The sequence below is a fragment of the Eschrichtius robustus genome, chromosome 14 (genome assembly GCF_028021215.1).
Source record: "Eschrichtius robustus isolate mEscRob2 chromosome 14, mEscRob2.pri, whole genome shotgun sequence".
Classification (NCBI taxonomy): domain Eukaryota; kingdom Metazoa; phylum Chordata; class Mammalia; order Artiodactyla; family Eschrichtiidae; genus Eschrichtius; species Eschrichtius robustus.
In genome coordinates, this window is record NC_090837.1 from 51,595,501 (window position 1) to 51,614,331 (window position 18,831).

General features: G+C 45.6%; 1 protein-coding gene and 1 non-coding gene across 3 annotated transcripts in view; both read left to right on the forward strand.

Annotated features, from left to right (window-relative positions):
* MOCOS (molybdenum cofactor sulfurase) overlaps window positions 1-18,831 on the forward strand; it is a 55,294-nt gene that overhangs the window by 1,591 nt on the left and 34,872 nt on the right. For both annotated transcript variants that reach the window (XR_011076207.1, XM_068562778.1), the window contains exons 2-6: window positions 4,282-4,371; window positions 5,610-5,676; window positions 6,879-7,523; window positions 10,467-10,543; window positions 13,510-13,709. Coding sequence is in view for 1 of the 2 variants with exons in the window: in XM_068562778.1 (XP_068418879.1) it covers window positions 4,282-4,371; window positions 5,610-5,676; window positions 6,879-7,523; window positions 10,467-10,543; window positions 13,510-13,709 (1,079 nt within the window). In the remaining variant the exon portion in view is untranslated. The remainder of the gene's footprint in view (window positions 1-4,281; window positions 4,372-5,609; window positions 5,677-6,878; window positions 7,524-10,466; window positions 10,544-13,509; window positions 13,710-18,831) is intronic.
* Window positions 12,358-12,487, forward strand: LOC137777127 (small nucleolar RNA SNORA20). Its single transcript, XR_011076447.1, has one exon. It is a non-coding gene; the product is annotated as a small nucleolar RNA SNORA20 (small nucleolar RNA).

Consider the following 18,831-nt stretch of genomic DNA (forward strand, 5'->3'; position numbering starts at 1 on the left):
AGTAGGTAATTATTTCAGCATCACTCCTCCTTAATCCCCTAACCCCCCTCCAGCTCTGATCCCTCACACCCATCACTGGCTGACCTCTCCCCTCAACACTACCCTGGGAAAGTAGAAAGTAGATCCCTCCTTGTTTCATTCTTGTCTCTCAGAGAACAGCACCCTTTTCCTCAAATGTAAAGTTTAGATGTGATAGCCAGGATCCCAGGCTGGCCTTCAGTGCGCTTTTAACATCTACTGTAATTGTGATAGTGTTTTGTGATTATCTATCTACCTACCTACCTATCTGTCTATCTATCTATCTATCTATCTATCTATCTATCTATCTATCTATCTAGTACAATTTCCCAGCATTTCCTCTATATTATGGTTGAAGCAGACTTTGTGGACTATAAACTCACCCTTCCCGCTGCTGGGAGTCTAGGAACATATCCCCCTCTTTTTTCACACAGAAACAAACGAACCAGAAAGAGGCAGGGAAAAACAAGCAAACCAAACCACAATAGCGTAAGATTCACCTCCTCTTTCTATCCCTGACCCCTACCCACGCCCCAAAGTTTTCTTGCAGGTTTGAGAATTTGTCTGGTTAAGTGGTTGCTCTGGATAATTAAATGCTTAACCTTTAAGTGCTGAAATATTTTGCATAACCCATTGGATGGGAATGTCCTTGTTTTGGTGAAGGGAGCATATTGATTACACAGTTGTGGTTCAAGTGGTTCTTAAAGCCTCTGGGTGCTGACTGATGGTCACTCACCCTGCATGGAACCAAGAACTGAAGGTGCATGAGCCAGAAGAGACCCTGGAATTCCCTTTCTTGAAGACCTAATGCCGATTGGTTTGGGGGTCGTTTGCCTACTTCTTCTAATAATAGCGACAGGGCACTAATGCTCCCCATGAGCGTCTCCCTAATGCTGGGTGGACAAAAGCCTTTCTTTTCGTGTGGTACCTTTCTATTTCTGAATCTTTAGTAAATGAGAACATTATTTTAAAACTAATTTTTTTGGCTAGGTAATACATTTAACATGGTACCAAATTCAAAAGGTGTCAAAAGAGGATGAAGAATGGCCAGGGAGCACCCCCAACTCCAGTTGCCGCCACTGTGGCCACCCCGGAGTCAACTGCTGCCATTTGTGTCTTGTTTGCCTTTCCAGTGCTTGTCTATATTTATATGTGTGTGTACATGGGTTTTTTTTTTTTTTTTACATAGTTGAGCCATAACATTTCTTACCACCTGACATAGTTTATATTTATTTGTTTATGGTTTTTCTCTGTCACTATCATACCGGCTTCTATTTTGTCTGCTGTTATGTCCCCAGCACTTAGAACAGTGCCTGGAACACAGTAAGTGCTCAGTAAATATTTCTTGAATATAAAAACACTCAATGAACTAGGAATAAAAGGAAATTTAATCAACCGGATAAAGGCCATCTACAAAAAAACCACAGCTAACATCATACTTAAAGGTGAAAGAATGAAAATTTTACCATTAAGATCAGGAACAAGGCAAGGACGTCTCTTCTCACCACTTCTATTCAGTATTGTGCTAGAAGTTCTAGCCAGGACAATTAGGCAAGAAAATGAAATAAAAGACATCCAGATTGGAAAGGAAGAAGTAAAACATCTCTACTTGCTGAGAGTATAATCTTGTATACAGAAGATCCTAAAAAATCCACACGCAAAGCTATTAGTACTAAAAAAACAAGTTCAGCAAAGTTGTAGGATAGACGGTCAGTATACAAACATCAATTCAATTTCTATACAGTATCAATGAACACTATGAAAGTGAAATAAAGGAAACAATGCCCAAAGCATCAAAAAGAATAACATACACAGCAATAAATTTATCAAAAGAAGTACAAGACATACACTGAAAACTACAAAATATCATTGAAATAAAAGAAGACCTAAATAAATGGAAAGACATCCTGTATTCATGGATTGGAAGACTTAATATTGTTAAGATGGCAATACTCGCAAAACTACCTACAGATTCAATGCAATTCCTATCAAAATCCCAGGCAGTTTTTTGACAAGTTGATCCTAAAATTCATATAGAAATGCAAAGGATCCAGAATACCCAAAGCAATCTTGAAAAAGAACAAAGTTGAGGGACTTCCCTGGTGACACAGTGGTTGGGAATCCGCCTGTCAATGCAGGGGACACGGGTTCGAGCCCTGGTCCAGGAAGATCCCACATGCCACGGAGCAACTAAACCTGTGCGCCACAACTACTGAGCCTGTGCTCTAGAGCCTGCGAGTCACAACTGTTGAGCCCGCATGCTGCAACTACTGAAGCCTGTGTGCCTAGAGCCGGTGCTCCGCAACAAGAGAAGCCACCGCAATGAGAAGCCCGTGCACCGCAACAAATAGTAGCCCCTGCTCACCGTAACTAGAGAAAGCCCGTGTGCAGCAACGAAGACCCAATGCAGCCAAAAAATAAAATTTAAAAAAATTACTGAAAATAAAAGCGAACAAAGTGGAAGGACTTACACTGCCATAAAAGTAAAGGTAAGTAAGATTTACATAAAGTTATAGTAATCAAAACAATGAACAATGTGATATTGGCATAAGGATAGATACATAGACCCATGGAGTAGAGTTGTAAGACCAGAAATAAACCCATACATCTATGGTCAATTTATTTTCAACAGGATGCCAAGACTATTAAACAGGAGAAAGAATAGTCTCTTAAATGGTGTATCCACATGCCAAAGACTGAAGTTGGACCCCTCTTCAACACTGTATTAAAAAATTAACTCAAAATGGGCCAAAGACCTAAATATAAGAGCTAAAAGAATAAAACTCTTAGAAGAAAGCATAAGTATAAATCATCAGGACCTTGGATTAGGCAGTGGTTTCTTATGACACCAAAATTACAAGCAACAAAAATAGACAAATTGGACTTAATAAAAATTTAAAAAAAATTTTTTTTCAATGGCTATCATCAAGAAAGTGAAAGAACAACCAACCAAATGGGAGAAAACATATGTCCACACAAAAACTTGTACACAAAGATCCATAACAGCATTATTTATAATAGGCAAAATTGGAAACAACCCAAATATTCATCAGCAGATGAATAGATAAACAAAATATGTGGCATATCTGTACAATGGAATACTATTCAGTCACAAAAAAGGAATGAAGTTCTGATACATGCTACAGTATGGATGCACTTGAAATTATTATGCTAAGTGAAAGAAGCTACACACAGAAGACCACATGTTGTATGATTCCATTTATATGCAATGTCCAGAGTAGACAGATCTATAGAGGCAGAAAGTAGATTGGTGATTGCCAGGGGCTAGGGCTGGGGGATCTGGGGAGTGAGTGATAATGGGTATGGGGTCTCTTTTTGGGATGAATGAAGTGTTCTAAAATTAGATAGCGGCCATGGTTGCACAACTTTACGAATATACCAAAACCACTAAATCATACACTTTAAAAGGGCAAATTTTACGGTATGTGAATTAATCTCAATAAAGCTGTTATAAAATAAATGAAAAATCCATCCTGCACAAAACAAAAAATATTTGTTAAGTGCATGAAAGAATGAATGAATCTATTCACATTGTATGTTCTTGAAAACATATCTTGGAGTTTGTTCCATGTCAGTACTAGATGGGTGTATTCAAATTCTTTATTTTAAATACATGTTGATAGATATTTAAGTCATTTCCAACCCTTTGCTCTTACAGACAGTTCTGCACTGAATGTCCTCACTGACAGGCCATTTCACAATTTATAAGATAGATTCCTGGAAGACAAATTGCTAGGTCAAGGGAGTTTGCATTTTTAAAGCATGAGGGATATTGCTAAATTTCTGTCCATAAAGAAGTTGCACCCATTTACCCTCCTACCAGCCGTGTAACAGCGGGCCTGTTTCCCCACACCCTCACCCATACAGTGAGTTATCCTTTTGATCTGGGGCAATCTGATTGGTAACGCTTGGTATCTCACTGTCATCTAAATTTGCCTTTCTCTGTTTATGAGAGAGACTGGAAAGACCACAGCCATTCCCAGTCATCTCCGAAGCTGTCACAGCTGTTCTAGGGTTGAGGACTTTGGAACTCACTATGGGAACGTAGAATCAGGGCTTGACAGCCTGGGAAGCTGCGCGGAAACTCCAGAATAGGGTGTGTGTCATAACATGAAATAGCTTTGCCATCCTGAATCATGAACGTCCGCTGGGCTTCTCCTCTGTGTGAAATAATCCTCCTCTGTGAAATGAGTGGAATACCTCTGAAAAATAATCACAGCTTTATTTTGTGTTTTCTTTCAGGAACCGTCTATCTTGACCATGCAGGAGCCACGTTGTTCCCCCAGAGCCAGCTTACAAGCTTCACTAAAGATCTCATGGAAAATGTTTATGGTAAAGAAAAACACAGCACAACTGATTTTGCATTGAACGTTAGCCAACTACATTCAGCTAATATATCTATGCTTAATAAAATGTCACATTAACAGGCAGGACAGTGCTGAACACGCAAAGCTGAGTAAGCCCCGTGAGAGAGGGGGTCAGGCAAGCAAGCACCCAGGGTCAGTCCCTGTAGCACATGTGCTGCTGGGTGGGAGGGACTGCCTCAGGGACACACAGGTTACTTCCAGAAGAAGGGGTCAGTGTCAGGAAGGGCACGGGGTGCTGTGTTTGGTGGTGGGATGACCCTGTGGGACCAAGCACAGTGCAGAGGGTGGGACAGCGGGAGGAACATTCATTCATTCATTCATTCATTCATTCATTCACTCTGTAAATGTTTATTAAGCCACTCTGGTGTTGGGGGCATGGTGCTGTAATGGGAACAAAGTAAATACAGTCCCTGCCTTCATGGACTATGGTCTAGTAAAGACAAGACCTCAATCAAGTGATCTCCAAATAAATGTAAAAAAAAAAAAAAAAGTAAAGTGGTGTAAAATGTAAATAAAGTAAATTATCAATTGAGCAAAGGGCTGTGACCAAAAGGCCCCGGGCGCTATGGGGGTCTGTATCTGCAGAGTGACGGTGAGCTGGCAGCGTGAGTGTCACAGAAAGCTTCTACAGGAGTGGGGCGGATGCTAGAGGAGAAGGAGGAATTCACTCGGAAAAGAGGAGAGGGAGGGCATGTTAGGCAGAAGGAACAGCATGAGCCAAGACCCTGCGGTGGTTTCAGGAACCAGCCCAGAAACAGGGAGGGAGGAACAGCATGAGCCAAGACCCTGCGGTGGTTTCAGGAACCAGCCCAGAAACAGGGAGGGGAGGAGAGCGGTGGAGAACTGGGTAGGGGCAGCATACAGTTAACTTCTTCCACCTGGTATGCGTTTTAGTATCTATAAAATAGCTCAAAGGATTTGGCCCAGAATATTATCTATAGCCCTTGAGGAGGAACTAAATAAAGGTCCTTGACTTTTGTTTAATGGCTAAACCATTATTATTTTGTCTTGCTTGACTTTTCCTTTCTTTCTGCATTTTCTCACTTCCCTGATCAAATTTACTGTTTGGAACTTGGGGAAGCCTGGGTCATATGATAATTTTTTTGCTTAAATTTTGAGAAACTGAGGGAGGGGATTTTGGAGGAATACAAAAGGAGAGACTATAAGTAGTGACTCAATGGCTTTGTCTTTGTAACCTGCCAGGTAATCCTCACAGCCAGAACATCAGCAGCAAGCTCACCCATGACACGGTGGAGCAGGTGCGCTACAGGTGAGCAGCAGGGGCGCCAACTTGTGTGGGCACCTGTGGGTGGATGGACTTCCTACCACCTACCCACATCCCACAGAGCTTCTGAGTTGGTTTCAGGAAGATCACGTTCAGCTAAATGGCCACACATGCACGCTGATAGCCATCAGGGTCAGAGGACAGGAAGGTGAGCTTGAGCAGGTGCAGAGCGGGGCCGACCAGAAGCACAGGTGGGCACCTCTGAGGTGCCCAAGCTGTCGTGTGCGGCTCTGGGCTGGTGCCAGAGTTCCTGGGGGCCAGAGTGACAAGGAGTGACCCAGGTTCCTAAGTCTTGCTTTCAGGGAGAAGAAAAATGCTTTCTCTGTTTTTTTTTTCTTTTAGTATTTCAGATTTAGACATCTTGTTTTTTCAGTTTTCCCCCCTTTACTAATATTTGCACATAACAAATTAATTAGTTTTTGGCAAAATAATTTAGGTGGTACCTAAAGATATTTGAATCTATACAATTTCAAATTATTTCCCATTTGAAAATGATACTCTTTTGCTATAGGGTTGCCCGTATTAAAAGCAATGTTAAACAAGGTGATGATTGAAAACTTGTTATGATAGAGCCAGACAGTAGACCAAGAAGGGATGTTTTCAACTGAGTTTAAGGTAGTTGTGGATTTTGTTTTTATTAATTAATTAATTAATTTATTTATATTTTTGGCTGTGTTGGGTCTTCGTTTCTGTGCAAGGGCTTTCTCTAGTTGCGGCAAGCGGGGGCCACTCTTCATCGCGGCGCACGGGCCTCTCACTATTACGGCCTCTTTTGTTGCAGAGCACAGGCTCCAGACGCTCAGGCTCAGTAGTTGTGGCTCACGGGCCTAGTTGCTCCGCGGCATGTGGAATCTTCCCAGACCAGAGCTCGAACCCATGTCCCCTGCATTGGCAGGCAGATTCTCAACCACTGTGCCACCAGGGAAGCCTAGTTGTGGATTTTTGTCTTCTCCACTTGGGGGTGGGGATTTGGGAGGCTGGGTGATTTTGCCGGTTTGCACCCATTTGCCATCTCTTCCCACAACTTCCTCTGCCCCTGCCCTAACTTCACAACGTGGCAAAGCCTATCTGGCTTTTTCCTAGCTCTTAAGGTAGAGAGATGTCGTATTTAGTTGAAATACAACTAGCTCCAAACATGTAACACTGGAGGGAAACCAAGGAGTTCCCTGATGCTGTGCTTCTTCCAGGATCCTGGCACACTTCCACACCTCCCCAGAGGACTACACTGTGATTTTCACGGCCGGGAGCACAGCTGCTCTTAAGCTGGTGGCAGAGGCTTTCCCGTGGGTGTCCCCAGGCCCAGAGAGCAGCGGGAGTCGCTTCTGTTACCTCACTGACAGCCACACGTCTGTGGTGGGCATGAGGGAGGTCACCGCGGCCGTGAACATCGCTTCAATCCCAGTCAGGCCAGAGGACATGTGGCTGGCGGAAGAACAGGATGCTGCCGCTGCCAGCGACCCCAGTGGCCAGCCTCTGCATCTCTTCTGCTACCCAGCTCAGAGTAACTTTTCCGGGACCAGGTACCCCCTGTCCTGGATAGAAGAGGTCAAGTCCGGGCGGATGCGCCCCATGAGTGGGCCTGGGAAGTGGTTCGTGCTGCTGGATGCGGCTGCCTACGTGGGCACCTCGCCTCTGGACCTGTCGGTTCACCGGGCCGACTTTGTCCCCCTCTCCTTCTATAAGATCTTTGGCTTCCCCACCGGCCTGGGCGCCCTGCTGGTGAATAGCCGCTCAGCTCCTCTGCTGAGGAAAACCTACTTTGGAGGAGGCACGGCCGCTGCATACCTTGCAGAAGAAGACTTCTATATCCCCAGAGAGTCGGTGGCTGAAAGGTAACCTGGCGATGGGAGTGGCCGCTGGAGCTCAGCAAGGCTCGGGTCAGGCCTATGCCACCTGTAGGGTTGTGCAAGGGAGGTGCTGGGTGGCAGGGCCCGGATCCGGGAGTCAGAGGTCAGCTGGAGCTGCCACAGGGGGCTGTGAACTCTGCCCTGTGTGTGGGCTTCTCCACAGCTGTGGGAGGATGAGGGCCTGCAGGGAAGGGCTGCGAGCAGAAGAGATGAAGGCCTTCCAGGGAGTAAGGAGGATGGGCCCCAGGCCTTTGCCACAGCACTGACATGAGGGGGCAGCAATTGAAGCAGTGATTTAAAAGGATGGTGCCATTTGGAACAAGTGTGCATACATGTTGACAGCACAGCTGTATTTCAGCAGCTAGTATCAGCTCAGCTTGGTGTCTAGTCAGCAAGAAGAACCAGTTAAATCAGAGGCCACCAGACTCGGGGGCACAGCTAACAGCAGCCTCTGTGAGCCTCCCGGGGGTTACCAAGGAAGTTTGAGGGCAGGCAGCTCCTTGCCTGGGTTTGCTGGTCTATGTGTCATTCTCAGGGTGCAGGGGCAGGCGGTGTGGCTCGTGCCCAGGAATCCCCCAGATGCCAATGGCTGGGGCCCATAAGGTTGAAGGTATGAGAGGGTGAAAATGGCAGCTGACCCAGTGTTCTGCTGGGTCCAACAGTGGGAGATACCATGAGGTGGGGGCCAGGAGCTGGTCACTCTGCTGTGCCTGAGAAGGCCCCGGGGCCTGGATGGGAAGGTGGCTCAGATCCCCCGCAGACCCGGGTGCAGACTCAAGGGTCCTGCAGGTCGGGGCGTGGCCTCGGCAGTAGAGCCATAGTCCAGAGTGTAGGTTCTGGAGCTGGACCGCTGGGGAGTGAATCCTGGCTCCACTGCACACTGTTTGTGGGAATAGGAGCCTGTGACTTGATCTCTGCACCTCACGTTTTTCCTATAAAGTGCATCCCTAAAAGGATACAATTCTTTAGAGCTACTATAGGTGAAGCACCAAGGTTGAGTTGGCATCAGTACGCTATGAGGCTATCTGATGTCTCTTTCATTTAGGACTTCTCCATAGTTGCGCGATTCTAAGACAGGAAAGCTAATGTAAAACCTTTTGAATCCAAGTGTGATAATGTAGCATATAATATAACCAAGTGAGAAAAGAATGACAGGCACAACATCATGTAAATTAAAGGCAGAACAAAATGACAACCCAAACTTTATTTAGTTAGAAGACCTAGAGGAGTGGGGCAGCTCATTACAGGCACGGCATGAGTGCGCTGGGCTTTACCAGACCTCTTGCCTTCAATTTGGGTGAATCGCCTTATAGCAGGTGCTGCACCAAGATTCCCAGAAAGCTGAATGTATTTATTTACCATTAGAAGCCTCATATTTTTCTTGTGATCCTAGGACTAGAGCTTGAGATTTAATACCCAACTCAAATGTTTCTTGAACATGCATCTGGACCATGTTCTTAATCTTTTCTATTTTATAACCCAGTGAGAAACACCCCTGATGGAAACAAAAAAAAACCTCCCTTTTCTCCTAAGACTCTGTTAATTATTGATCAATCAATAATTATTTATTATTGATCAATTAGTAACAGAAGCCATTATTGCCTAATCATGTTTAATAAGGAGTCATTAGTTACTAACTTATTAATGGTCAATTAATTATCAATTGATTCATTATTATTTCTATATATCTATTAATTACCATTAGTTTTATAAGGATACTAACATTCTGGTAATGATATTTTGAGCAACTCTTATCCCTAGAGTGTTAAAATACAAAACACGGTATTTCCATTGAAAGCTTCAACTTGCATAAGACTGCTGTTTGTCACCTCACCGTGCCCCAGGCTTCCCCCTCGCTAATGAAGCAGCCAGAGGCGTTTTATCAAAACCTAGGCCCCATCCCGTCACTCCTCTCTGCTCGGAGCCCTCCGGCCACTCGTCTCATCCAGGGTGAAGTCCTCTGACTTGCTCTCCTACCACCCTCCGCCTTGCTCTCTTGCGCCTGGCCTCACTGACCTCCTTGCTGTTCTGGCTCCACCTGCTCAGGGACTTTGCTGCACCCTCTCCCTGGAACTCTGTTTCCCTCCAAAACTGTTTCAGAAATGAGCAGTTTCCCTCGCTCCCTTAATTCCACTCAGTCTCTGCTCGAATGAGCTCCCTCGGAGAGGACTTCCCCTGACCATCTTGTCTAAAGCAGCCGCCAGCCCTCCTGCTTAGGCAACTTCATTGCACTTGTCACTCCCTGGCTTGATGCTTATTTGGCTTCCCTGCGTGTTTGCTGTTTGTTAGTCCTTGTTTCTGTGCCCTGTGAAGGAAGGGATCCTGCGTGTCACATTAACTGCTGTATCCTTAGCACCTACAACGGTGCCCGGCATGCAGTACATGGATAATAAAGATTTGATGAGGATTTTGTCTAAATGAATAACTATAAAATGCAAATATAATTATAATGATAATCAGGAAGTTTATTGAGAGCCTTAGAATAGCTGTGGTCCTATAGACTTCGGAATCATAGACTCTTGTTAAGAACCTCATGGCTGCACAATTGATCTGACTGGATTGATGGCCTGTCAGTGGTGCTCTCTTGGGGTCAAGGGCAGCATTTCAAGAGCCCACAGCACTTGAGGTTTTGTCAAGTCCGAAGTCTTCCAAGGTGGTGACTGTCTTTCAGGGCCCTTTATCACCACTGCCAGCCCATCCCAAGTAAGCTGCAGACCAGGTCAGGGCCAGAGGCAGCCCGCATGTCTTGGTGTGCATGGCCCTCTGTCTTGAGGAGGAGAGGGGAGAGCAGCATTGTATAAGGCAGCAGAGGCAAGGTCTCCATAGATCACGGCTAAGGCTAGAGTCAAAGCCCCGTTGTCACATACACGAAATGCACACGGAGGAGCTAGCCACAGCTTGACCTCATCCCCCTCACCACCATTACAGGTTTGAAGATGGCACCATCTCCTTCCTTGACGTGATAGCGCTAAAACATGGATTCGATGTCTTAGAGCGCCTCACAGGTCAGTGGACCTCTTTACCTGTGTGGAATTTGCTTCCTGTTGCCCATGTCCTTGAGGGAGCCCTGGCCTGGGTGGGATTCAGATAAGGAGAGAGTCTGTGCAGGTGACCGGCACATGGCAGCTCTGCACTGATGCAGATGAAGCTGATTCTAAAGAACTTCCAGACATGACTTCTGAGGCAAGAGCAAGAAACTGGACCTTTTCTTGGTCAGTTAAAAGAACATTTTAACAAGTGAGAGACATTCCAAATCCAGAGATTAATAACCTCACAGACGCAGAGGAGCCCTCCTTGGTCCCTGCACTGGGAATGCTTACAGATCCTGAGACCTTATTTAGCTCTTACCTCGCTGGGTCTTCCCACAGGGGAGCTTTATGACGAGCCCACTTTGCCCACGAAGGAGCTTATGCTCGGAGAGGTTGGATGCCTTCCCCAGGACCAGGGAGCTGGAACCCGGGAGGGCTAGGGTTTAAACCCAGGCAGTGCTAATGCCTAGCCCTGAGCCCCCAAACACTGTCTCTTCTGCTGGCCTTTGCAATGATACATGTTTTCTTTCCTGACAAGTGCTTGAGGTGTGTGAGCAGGTGGGGGACATTCCCCACAGGCTAACACACAGATGGATGCCACTTCCCATCTTATGGGGCTTGGCACAAGGCACAAGGCTGGAAGAACCTCTGTCTGGTGATCCATGACTCCCCACTCCTGCTGCGCTCTGGGCGCTCCTTTCAGAGGCTAAGCTTCTAGAACGGGGTGACACTGCTTGTACCGTCCACATGGGTATGGGGTTATGGTGAACCAGGGACGCGGCTTAGCAGTTAGGCAGCCCTTCCTCTCTCTCTCTCTCTCTCTCTCTCTCGTCATAATAAGGAGACCCTTAGGTCCTCAGCCTAAGCCTAAAACTGCGGGCAGACAGAATTCATAGGAGGGCTGTCATGACAGTAATGCAGGGAGGTGAGTGGGCATCATCTAGCCAAAGAGGAGATAATCAAGATAGACATTGAGAAATGAGCACTTTCTCAAGGACAGATACGAGCAAGGTATCCAAACCACAAGTGAGAGGGTCTGACAGAGCCAGGGGCACCTCTGAAGGCAGATTGACAATATCAGCCCCACAGTAAGGCAAACCCTGATTTTTCCTACTTAATTAGGCTCTTTTTTAGAAAAAATTGTGGTGAAATCTATATAACATAAAATGTACCAGTTTAGCCATTTTTAAATATTCAATTCAGTGGCATTAAGTATATTCACATCGTTGAGCAACCATCGCCACTATCCTTCTCCAGGACTTTCATCATCCCAAACTGAAAAAACAGTAACTCCCCATTTCCCCTCCCCCAGCCCCTAGTAAACTCTATTCTCCTTTCTGTTTCTATGAATTTGCCTATTCTAGGCACCTTATGTAAGAGGAATAATACAATATTTGTCCTTTTGTGTCTGGCTTGTTTCACTTCGCATAATGTTTTCAGGGTTCATCCATGTTATAGCAAGTATCCTTAACTGCTTTGTATAATATTAAAATGATTTAGGGGACTTCCCTGGCACTCCAGTGGTTGGGGCACCGAGCTTCCACTGCAGGGGGCGCAGGATCGATCCCTGGTCGGGGAACTAGGATCCCGCATGCTGTGCGGTGTGGCCAAGAAACTAAAAAAAAAAAAAAGAAAAAAAAAAAAAGATTTAAACATTAACGAAAACAAACAGCAACAGCAAAAAAGAGATACATGTAAAGACAAAATTGTACATTTTTGCAATCTGTTACCAAAGGGTCTAAATTATCTGAATGCTTAAGTAACATTTTTTTTTTTAAAAAGGAAGATGACTTCCCATTTATTGACTGCTATAGTCTTTCAATGATATAAGCAGTTATATGCATGGGATAAAATAATGTTGGGCCATTGTAAATTGAGGTGAAGTAACCATTTCATCTCTTCTCCATGGTCTAGACATTGCTTCCATGTCTAAATGTCCTGTGTAAGCAGGATTTCATCAAGGCACTTAGAGTGAATTTCTGCATGGACTTATTAAAGCATTGATTTAAGAATTTCACTGTTTTTAAAATAGCACTAAGGCTCATACCTCTGCGTCAGTCATCCTACGTGGGGCAAATGATTTCATGTGTGACGAGGTGGAGAGCTCTTTACGTGATGCTCTTTGTGTAGTGAAGAGTTTTGGAGTCAAAATCTGTGGTTCCAGGTTGGGGTGCTGTATAAGCAGCCCTTTCTATACACCTCAAAAACTATGCACCAGCATGGGCTCCCGGGAACAGCTTGCTATTGCCGAGTTTGCAAGATCTCTTCTTGTTATTCCTAATACTCTTGCAGTTAATGCTGCCCAAGACTCCACAGATCTGGTTGCAAAATTAAGAGCTTTTCATAATGAGGTTCAAGTTAACCCAGAACGCAAAAATCTAAAATGGATTGGCCTTGACTTGGTCAATGGTGAACCCCGAGACAACAAACAAGCAGGGGTGTTTGAACCAACCATAGTTAAAGTTAAGAGTTTGAAAGTTGCAACTGAAGCTGCAATCACCATTCTTTGAACTGATGATCTTATTAAATTATACCCAGAAAGCAAAGACGATAAGCATGGAGGTTATGAAGATGCTGTTCACTCTGGAGCCCTTGATGACTGATCTGATTTCTTTGATTTATGACATTGTTAGATGCAGTTTTCTTATACCTCGAGTATTACACATTAAAGTGCAAAAAGCTGGAAAAAAAAAAAAAAAAGAAGATGACAACAACAATTCCTATGGAAAAATTCCACAGAAGCAGCAGTGGTAAACTGTCATTCAGTACCAATGACCTAAACATTTATCATGTGGGCAGTACCATGCACTATTTACAAGTATTTAAAATCATTAATATGAGGTCCAAGTTTGCCAGTTATAATGATCTCATTTTCTTAAAAATGAGATAGTGAATTTTACATTAAGTTCATGATCCCCTTTTGTTTTCGTAACTGTTTTGAGGTGGAATGGAGAACATCAGGCAGCACACCTTTACCCTGGCTCAGTACACCTACGCTGCCCTGTCCACCCTTCGGTACCCCAACGGAGCCCCTGTCGTGCAGATTTACAGCGACTCTGAGTTCAGCAGCCCAGAGGTTCAGGGTCCGGTCATCAGCTTCAACGTGCTCGATGACAATGGGAACATCATTGGTTACTCCCAGGTGGGTTTTCTTTTCATCTTGCTGACCTGTTCACAACAGAATCACTCTTGTCTGGAATTCTGAAGCCTTTCTGAGCCCTGAAATTTGCAGTCAAGGCCTCTGGGCCCTTGCAATAGCCATGATGAATCCTGTGCACTGTTGGAGAGGCCACTGGTCCTTCCTTAGAGGCTCTTTACTCTTGTTCTAACAAGCACGGCTATTTAGTTCTTCAGCCCTCCTTATTTAGCCACAGGTGATCAATTTCAAATGGGAAGAGAGAGGTCGAGTCTCTGATGGCAGTGGGAGGGGACAGCTGAAGCTTGCCAGCAAGGGAAGACACCCTAATATAGTGTAGACAGAACAGCCTGTCTGATGTCATTTCATGTACAAACAGCTTCGTAGCCCCACTGATACATCAGACCATATCATGGTGTTACACAAAATTCTGGGCCTCTTACCACCATTTGTTTGCGTGTTGCTTGGAACTCATAACTCTTTTTTTTTTTTTAATGAAGTAGGAATGATGTCCTTAGTAGCACAAAAGCCCTTATGTCTGCCATAGTTCGTCCATATTATGAGTTCAAAGGATTTGGTAGATTGGTTATAGAATAGTTTCTGTAGATATACCCTTTGTATGTATTTTCCCATGAAAACACTGCAGGTTTGGGAACTGCTTGGATCTTTACCACAGTTGAGTAAGCTGGTCACTGCCCAGTACATTAAAAAATCTAGAGTCACACTGAGCACTCAGACATGGCAGTAGGTGGTCAGCAGATGAGCTGTCACACACTGGGCATGGGGAGCCCAAGGCCCTTCTCAGAGCCCGGGTTTCTAGAACTGCTGTGAGGAGCAGATTTGATCATCACATAAGTTTGGAAGATAGTGGCTTGTCTTCCCTTGAAAGCTACTATCTCCGTACACTTTGTCAAACCCAGAATTTCTCAAACAAAATCCATTTCTCAAGGAATCCTGTCCCCCCTTCTGAATAGCCATAAACTTTCTGAGGAACCAACTTGAGAAATACTCTCTGGGGGAAATGTTGGTTCTCACTGGTGTCCAGGGGCCAACACTCTACAACCATAAGTTGTCTCTTTGGTGAGTTGACTGTGAAGACCCCAGCCCACACTGCCCCTCACTTACACAGCCCAGCGCCACTCAGAAGCAGGCAATTTTATATGCTTCTGAGGGGTGGTGGAAAATGCATCGGGGCCAAAGGTTTGCCTTCTCAAATATGTTATTCTAGGTTATTGGTACAATAAGTTTCATTCTCGAACCTAAAATAAGTGTATTTTTTGAGGGGTGTGGAGGAGGGCAGACAAGCGACCATGAAGTGTGCTGTGGCAGGCATGTTACCGAACTCAGGTTGGGCTGCTCACCGCTCAAAAGCCAATAATCGAGGGGCAAGTGTCAGTAGAAAGGAAAGGTGCTTTATTCAGAAAAACTGGCAATCTGGGGAGAAAGTGGACTCATGTCCGGAGACCAACTCCGAAGATTCTGCTCAGCCATGACAATTTTTAAAGGGAAAAAGGGGAAACAGTCTCAGTTAATCATTAAGGTAGGAGATCAGATTCTTCATCATTTTTCCATTGCGTGCAGACCCACTGACTTCTGATCTTCGTTTGGTACTGTCTTGCCCTCATGGTCCACCTGCAATTGGATGTTCTCTTGCCCCTGTTGTCCACCTGCAAATTTGCTAACAGGGAAGCTGTTATTCTTTAACTACGTAATTCTTCATTCTTACTCCTTTTAATCCAGGAAAGGAATCAACCGGTTAAGCAAGGCATTGTGTACATTCAGTAGAGCAGAAGTCCGGAGTTAGGTTAAATGTTACCTAGTGATCTCATTTTTACAATTAAGGTCTGTCTGAGGAAAACAGAAATGAACAAACAGAAAAGGGGCAAAAGAGCTGCTTACAAATCCCCACTATCAGACATCATTACATTTCTATGGGAATAGAAGTGAAGGTCCATCTTCTGTAACTGCTTCATGCTGAGAGAGGGTGTCGAGATCTTAGAGTGAAAGATGCCGACATGGATCTGTAGCTCTCTTTGCTGACAATTTTAGTTGCCTGCTCACATATATGGGCAGAGCAAGCTACAGTTATTTCTATGCCCACAAAGATATAGATTATTACGAGCAATAGCATTAATCCCATTCTTTCATCAGGCACGGAGTCTGTGACTCTCTTGTCCTAATCATGAACTGCTCAAGCCTTTTCTTTTGTGACTCTGGGAGGCCTGGGAGACTTCAGCTTTTCTACAAATAAGAGGCAGCCTTTGTACTTGGCGGGGGGATGGTGGGCCCGCAGCGTTCTGCTTGGTCCAAGCAGCGGTGAAAGAACCACCCCCCCACCATTTGCCCAGAGAAGCCTCAAGAGGAAGAATCCCCCTCCCCCTCAGGGAGCGTATCTGGGTGCCTGGCTGACTTCACCAGGACCTTCATTCTCCGCGGCATCACACAGGATGAGTTTCTCCCTCTGTGCCTTTGTAGAGGAAGCTCATCCTACGAGTGGAGGCCGAGGCTGAGCCATGGCCAGCTGTGCCGGCCCAGGAGAATCTTGCGTTTTCCTGGGCTTCTTCACATGTGGGAATTCCACAGGGATTTGGGGGGCCTTCGGAAAGATCAGATGGCATTATGGCTGGGTCTGGCTGTCTCTTTTTCAAGGGATGCGTGAAAGAATTGAGCCTTCTGTGAGAAGATTTTGGGTTCTTGTTTTTGGCATCCGGGTCTCCGAATTTCATTCTCCCCTCTGTTGGAAGTCAGTCTACCCAGTGGTTAAGAGGGTGGGTTCAGATTTGGACTGCCTCTTGCTGGCTCTGGGAGCTTGGGTGAGTTAATGTCAGCTCCCCAAGTCTCCGTGAAATGGGGGTAACAATGTTCCCTGCTGATAGGTTGTCACGAGGATTAAATGAGTTACAATGGACAGCCCCTTAGCACTGAGCTGGTATGAAGCAAGTGCTCCATTGCACTGTGGTCAGGCCGGTTTCTCACCCTCCCTGGATGCAGCGCTCATCCTGCCCCAGCAGCCAACTCCTTCACCTGGCTGGGCACTGGCCGAGCCTGTGTGGGATTCCAAAGGTCTCAGGGTGAGAGGAGATGAAGTTGTGATGAGAAATTAGTACGAAGGGTAAGCGTGGCCGAAACAGCCTCTTCCACCCACATGCTCTTCTAGGTGGGGTCCCTGTCTCTTCCCCTTAGAATCTTGGCAGGTCTGTGACGCACTCATAGCCAACAGAATGCTACAGAAGGTGACACTGCTTGGCTTTGGAGGCTGGGTCAGAAAAGGCCACGCGGCATCAGCATTGCTCCCCGGGGCATTCACTTTTGGAGCCTCGAGTTACTGTGTAAGGAGTTTTACACTGAGCGGCCATGCTGTGAGGAAGCCAAAAGCAGGCAGGATGGTGACTGTCTGCTTTGAGCCCTTCTGGCTTGGAGGCCAGACACATACATGAGAAACTGAGTCTCCAGGTGATTCCAACCCCAGACGTTGTGTCGCTCCCAGCCTTCTAGTCTTCCCAGCTCAGACACGCCATCTCCTCTGGGGCCTTTCTGAACTCCTGACCCCCCTGTAGCCGTGAGCGCAATAAAATGGTTATTGTTTTAGGCCGCCAAGTTTGGGTGGCTTGTTTTGTGGCTGTGGTAGCTGGAATAGTGGATACGGGGTGGGTGGGGGAGACTTCTCATTCAGCTTGGCGGGAGTTGGGGTCGGGGAGTGAGGGGCTTTCCTAGGGGCTGCCCCTTGAATGGAGACCACCTGATCCTGGAGGTGGAGTAGGCCAGACCCAGTGGTGCCGCCAGGTCTCAGCTCAGAGAGCAGGGAACTCCTGGATTTCACCAGCAGAGGTGGCTTCTTTTCACTCTGACCGTCCAGGGGAGACGGCTAAAGGGAAGACAGTGCGGTCCCCATAAGGGTGTGTGGGAGGTAACACCGCTGTGGCTGCCTAGCGGGGAGGCCAGGCTGACCACGTAGTGACCTGTGTCTGTGTCCCCCACCTGTACTTCCCAGGGAGAAAAGTTTCAAAGGCTTCTCTGACTGGGCAAGATGTGTTTGTTTCCTTGAATGCATTTAGGGCACTCCCCCAAGTTTAACCTGAGTCACCAGGGCTGAGGACCCTCACTGGGCCCCCAGGCCCTTGGGGGAATGGAGCTCTGGACCCACAAACAGAAGAGCTGGGATAAACATCCCTCGTGCCAGCTCACCTTTGAGCCTTGTGACTACGAATCACCTGTCTAGCTTCCAGGGGACAGGAAAGAGCCTGGGAACTTCTGGATTGAATAGCAGTTAGTTCTGTGATTCAACCCAAAGTCTGAGACATTATGAAAAGCAAATCGATAACACACAGTGTCAACACAGTAATGTTTGCAGCCTGGGCTGGGAGCTGAGGCAGAGCTGCTCTGACTGGTAGCTCTGCTAAGTCCTGCTCTGGGAATCTACCTGGTGGCAGAGGATGCCAAGGAGCTGCCCCACGTCCCAGCCGCCCTCAGATTTTATCTTTGTGAATCTCCCTTGAAACATGTGGGCTCTTTTTTCAAAGATTAATTTATTTAAAAAAAATTTTAACAATTGAGATATAACTGATGTATAACATTGTATTAGTTTTAGGTGTACAGTGCAGTGATTCGATACATATGTATATTGCGAACTGATTACTACAGGTTTAGTTAACACCCATCACCACACATAGTTACAAATTCTTTTTCTTGTGATGACAACTTTCAGGACTTACTCTCTCAGCGACTGTTACATGTGCGATACAGTGTTATTACCTATGGTCACCATGCTGTACATTACATCCCCAGGACTTATTTATCTTATACCTAGAAGTTTGTATCTTTTGACCACCTTCACGACCCCCATCCCTTGCCTCTGGCAGTCACCAATCTGCTCTCAGTATCTATGAATTTTGATTTGATTCCACATGTAGGTGAGATCATACAGTATTTGTCTTTGTCTGACTTATTTCTTAGCAGTTTTCATTATGACTTAGCATATTTCATTATGACTTAGCATAATGCCCTCAAGGTCCATCCATGTTGTCACAAATGGCAGGTTTTCCTTTTTTATAGCTGAATAATAATATTTATAAATCACATATTTTTTATCCATTCATCCTTTGATGGATACTTAGGTTTTTTCCATGTC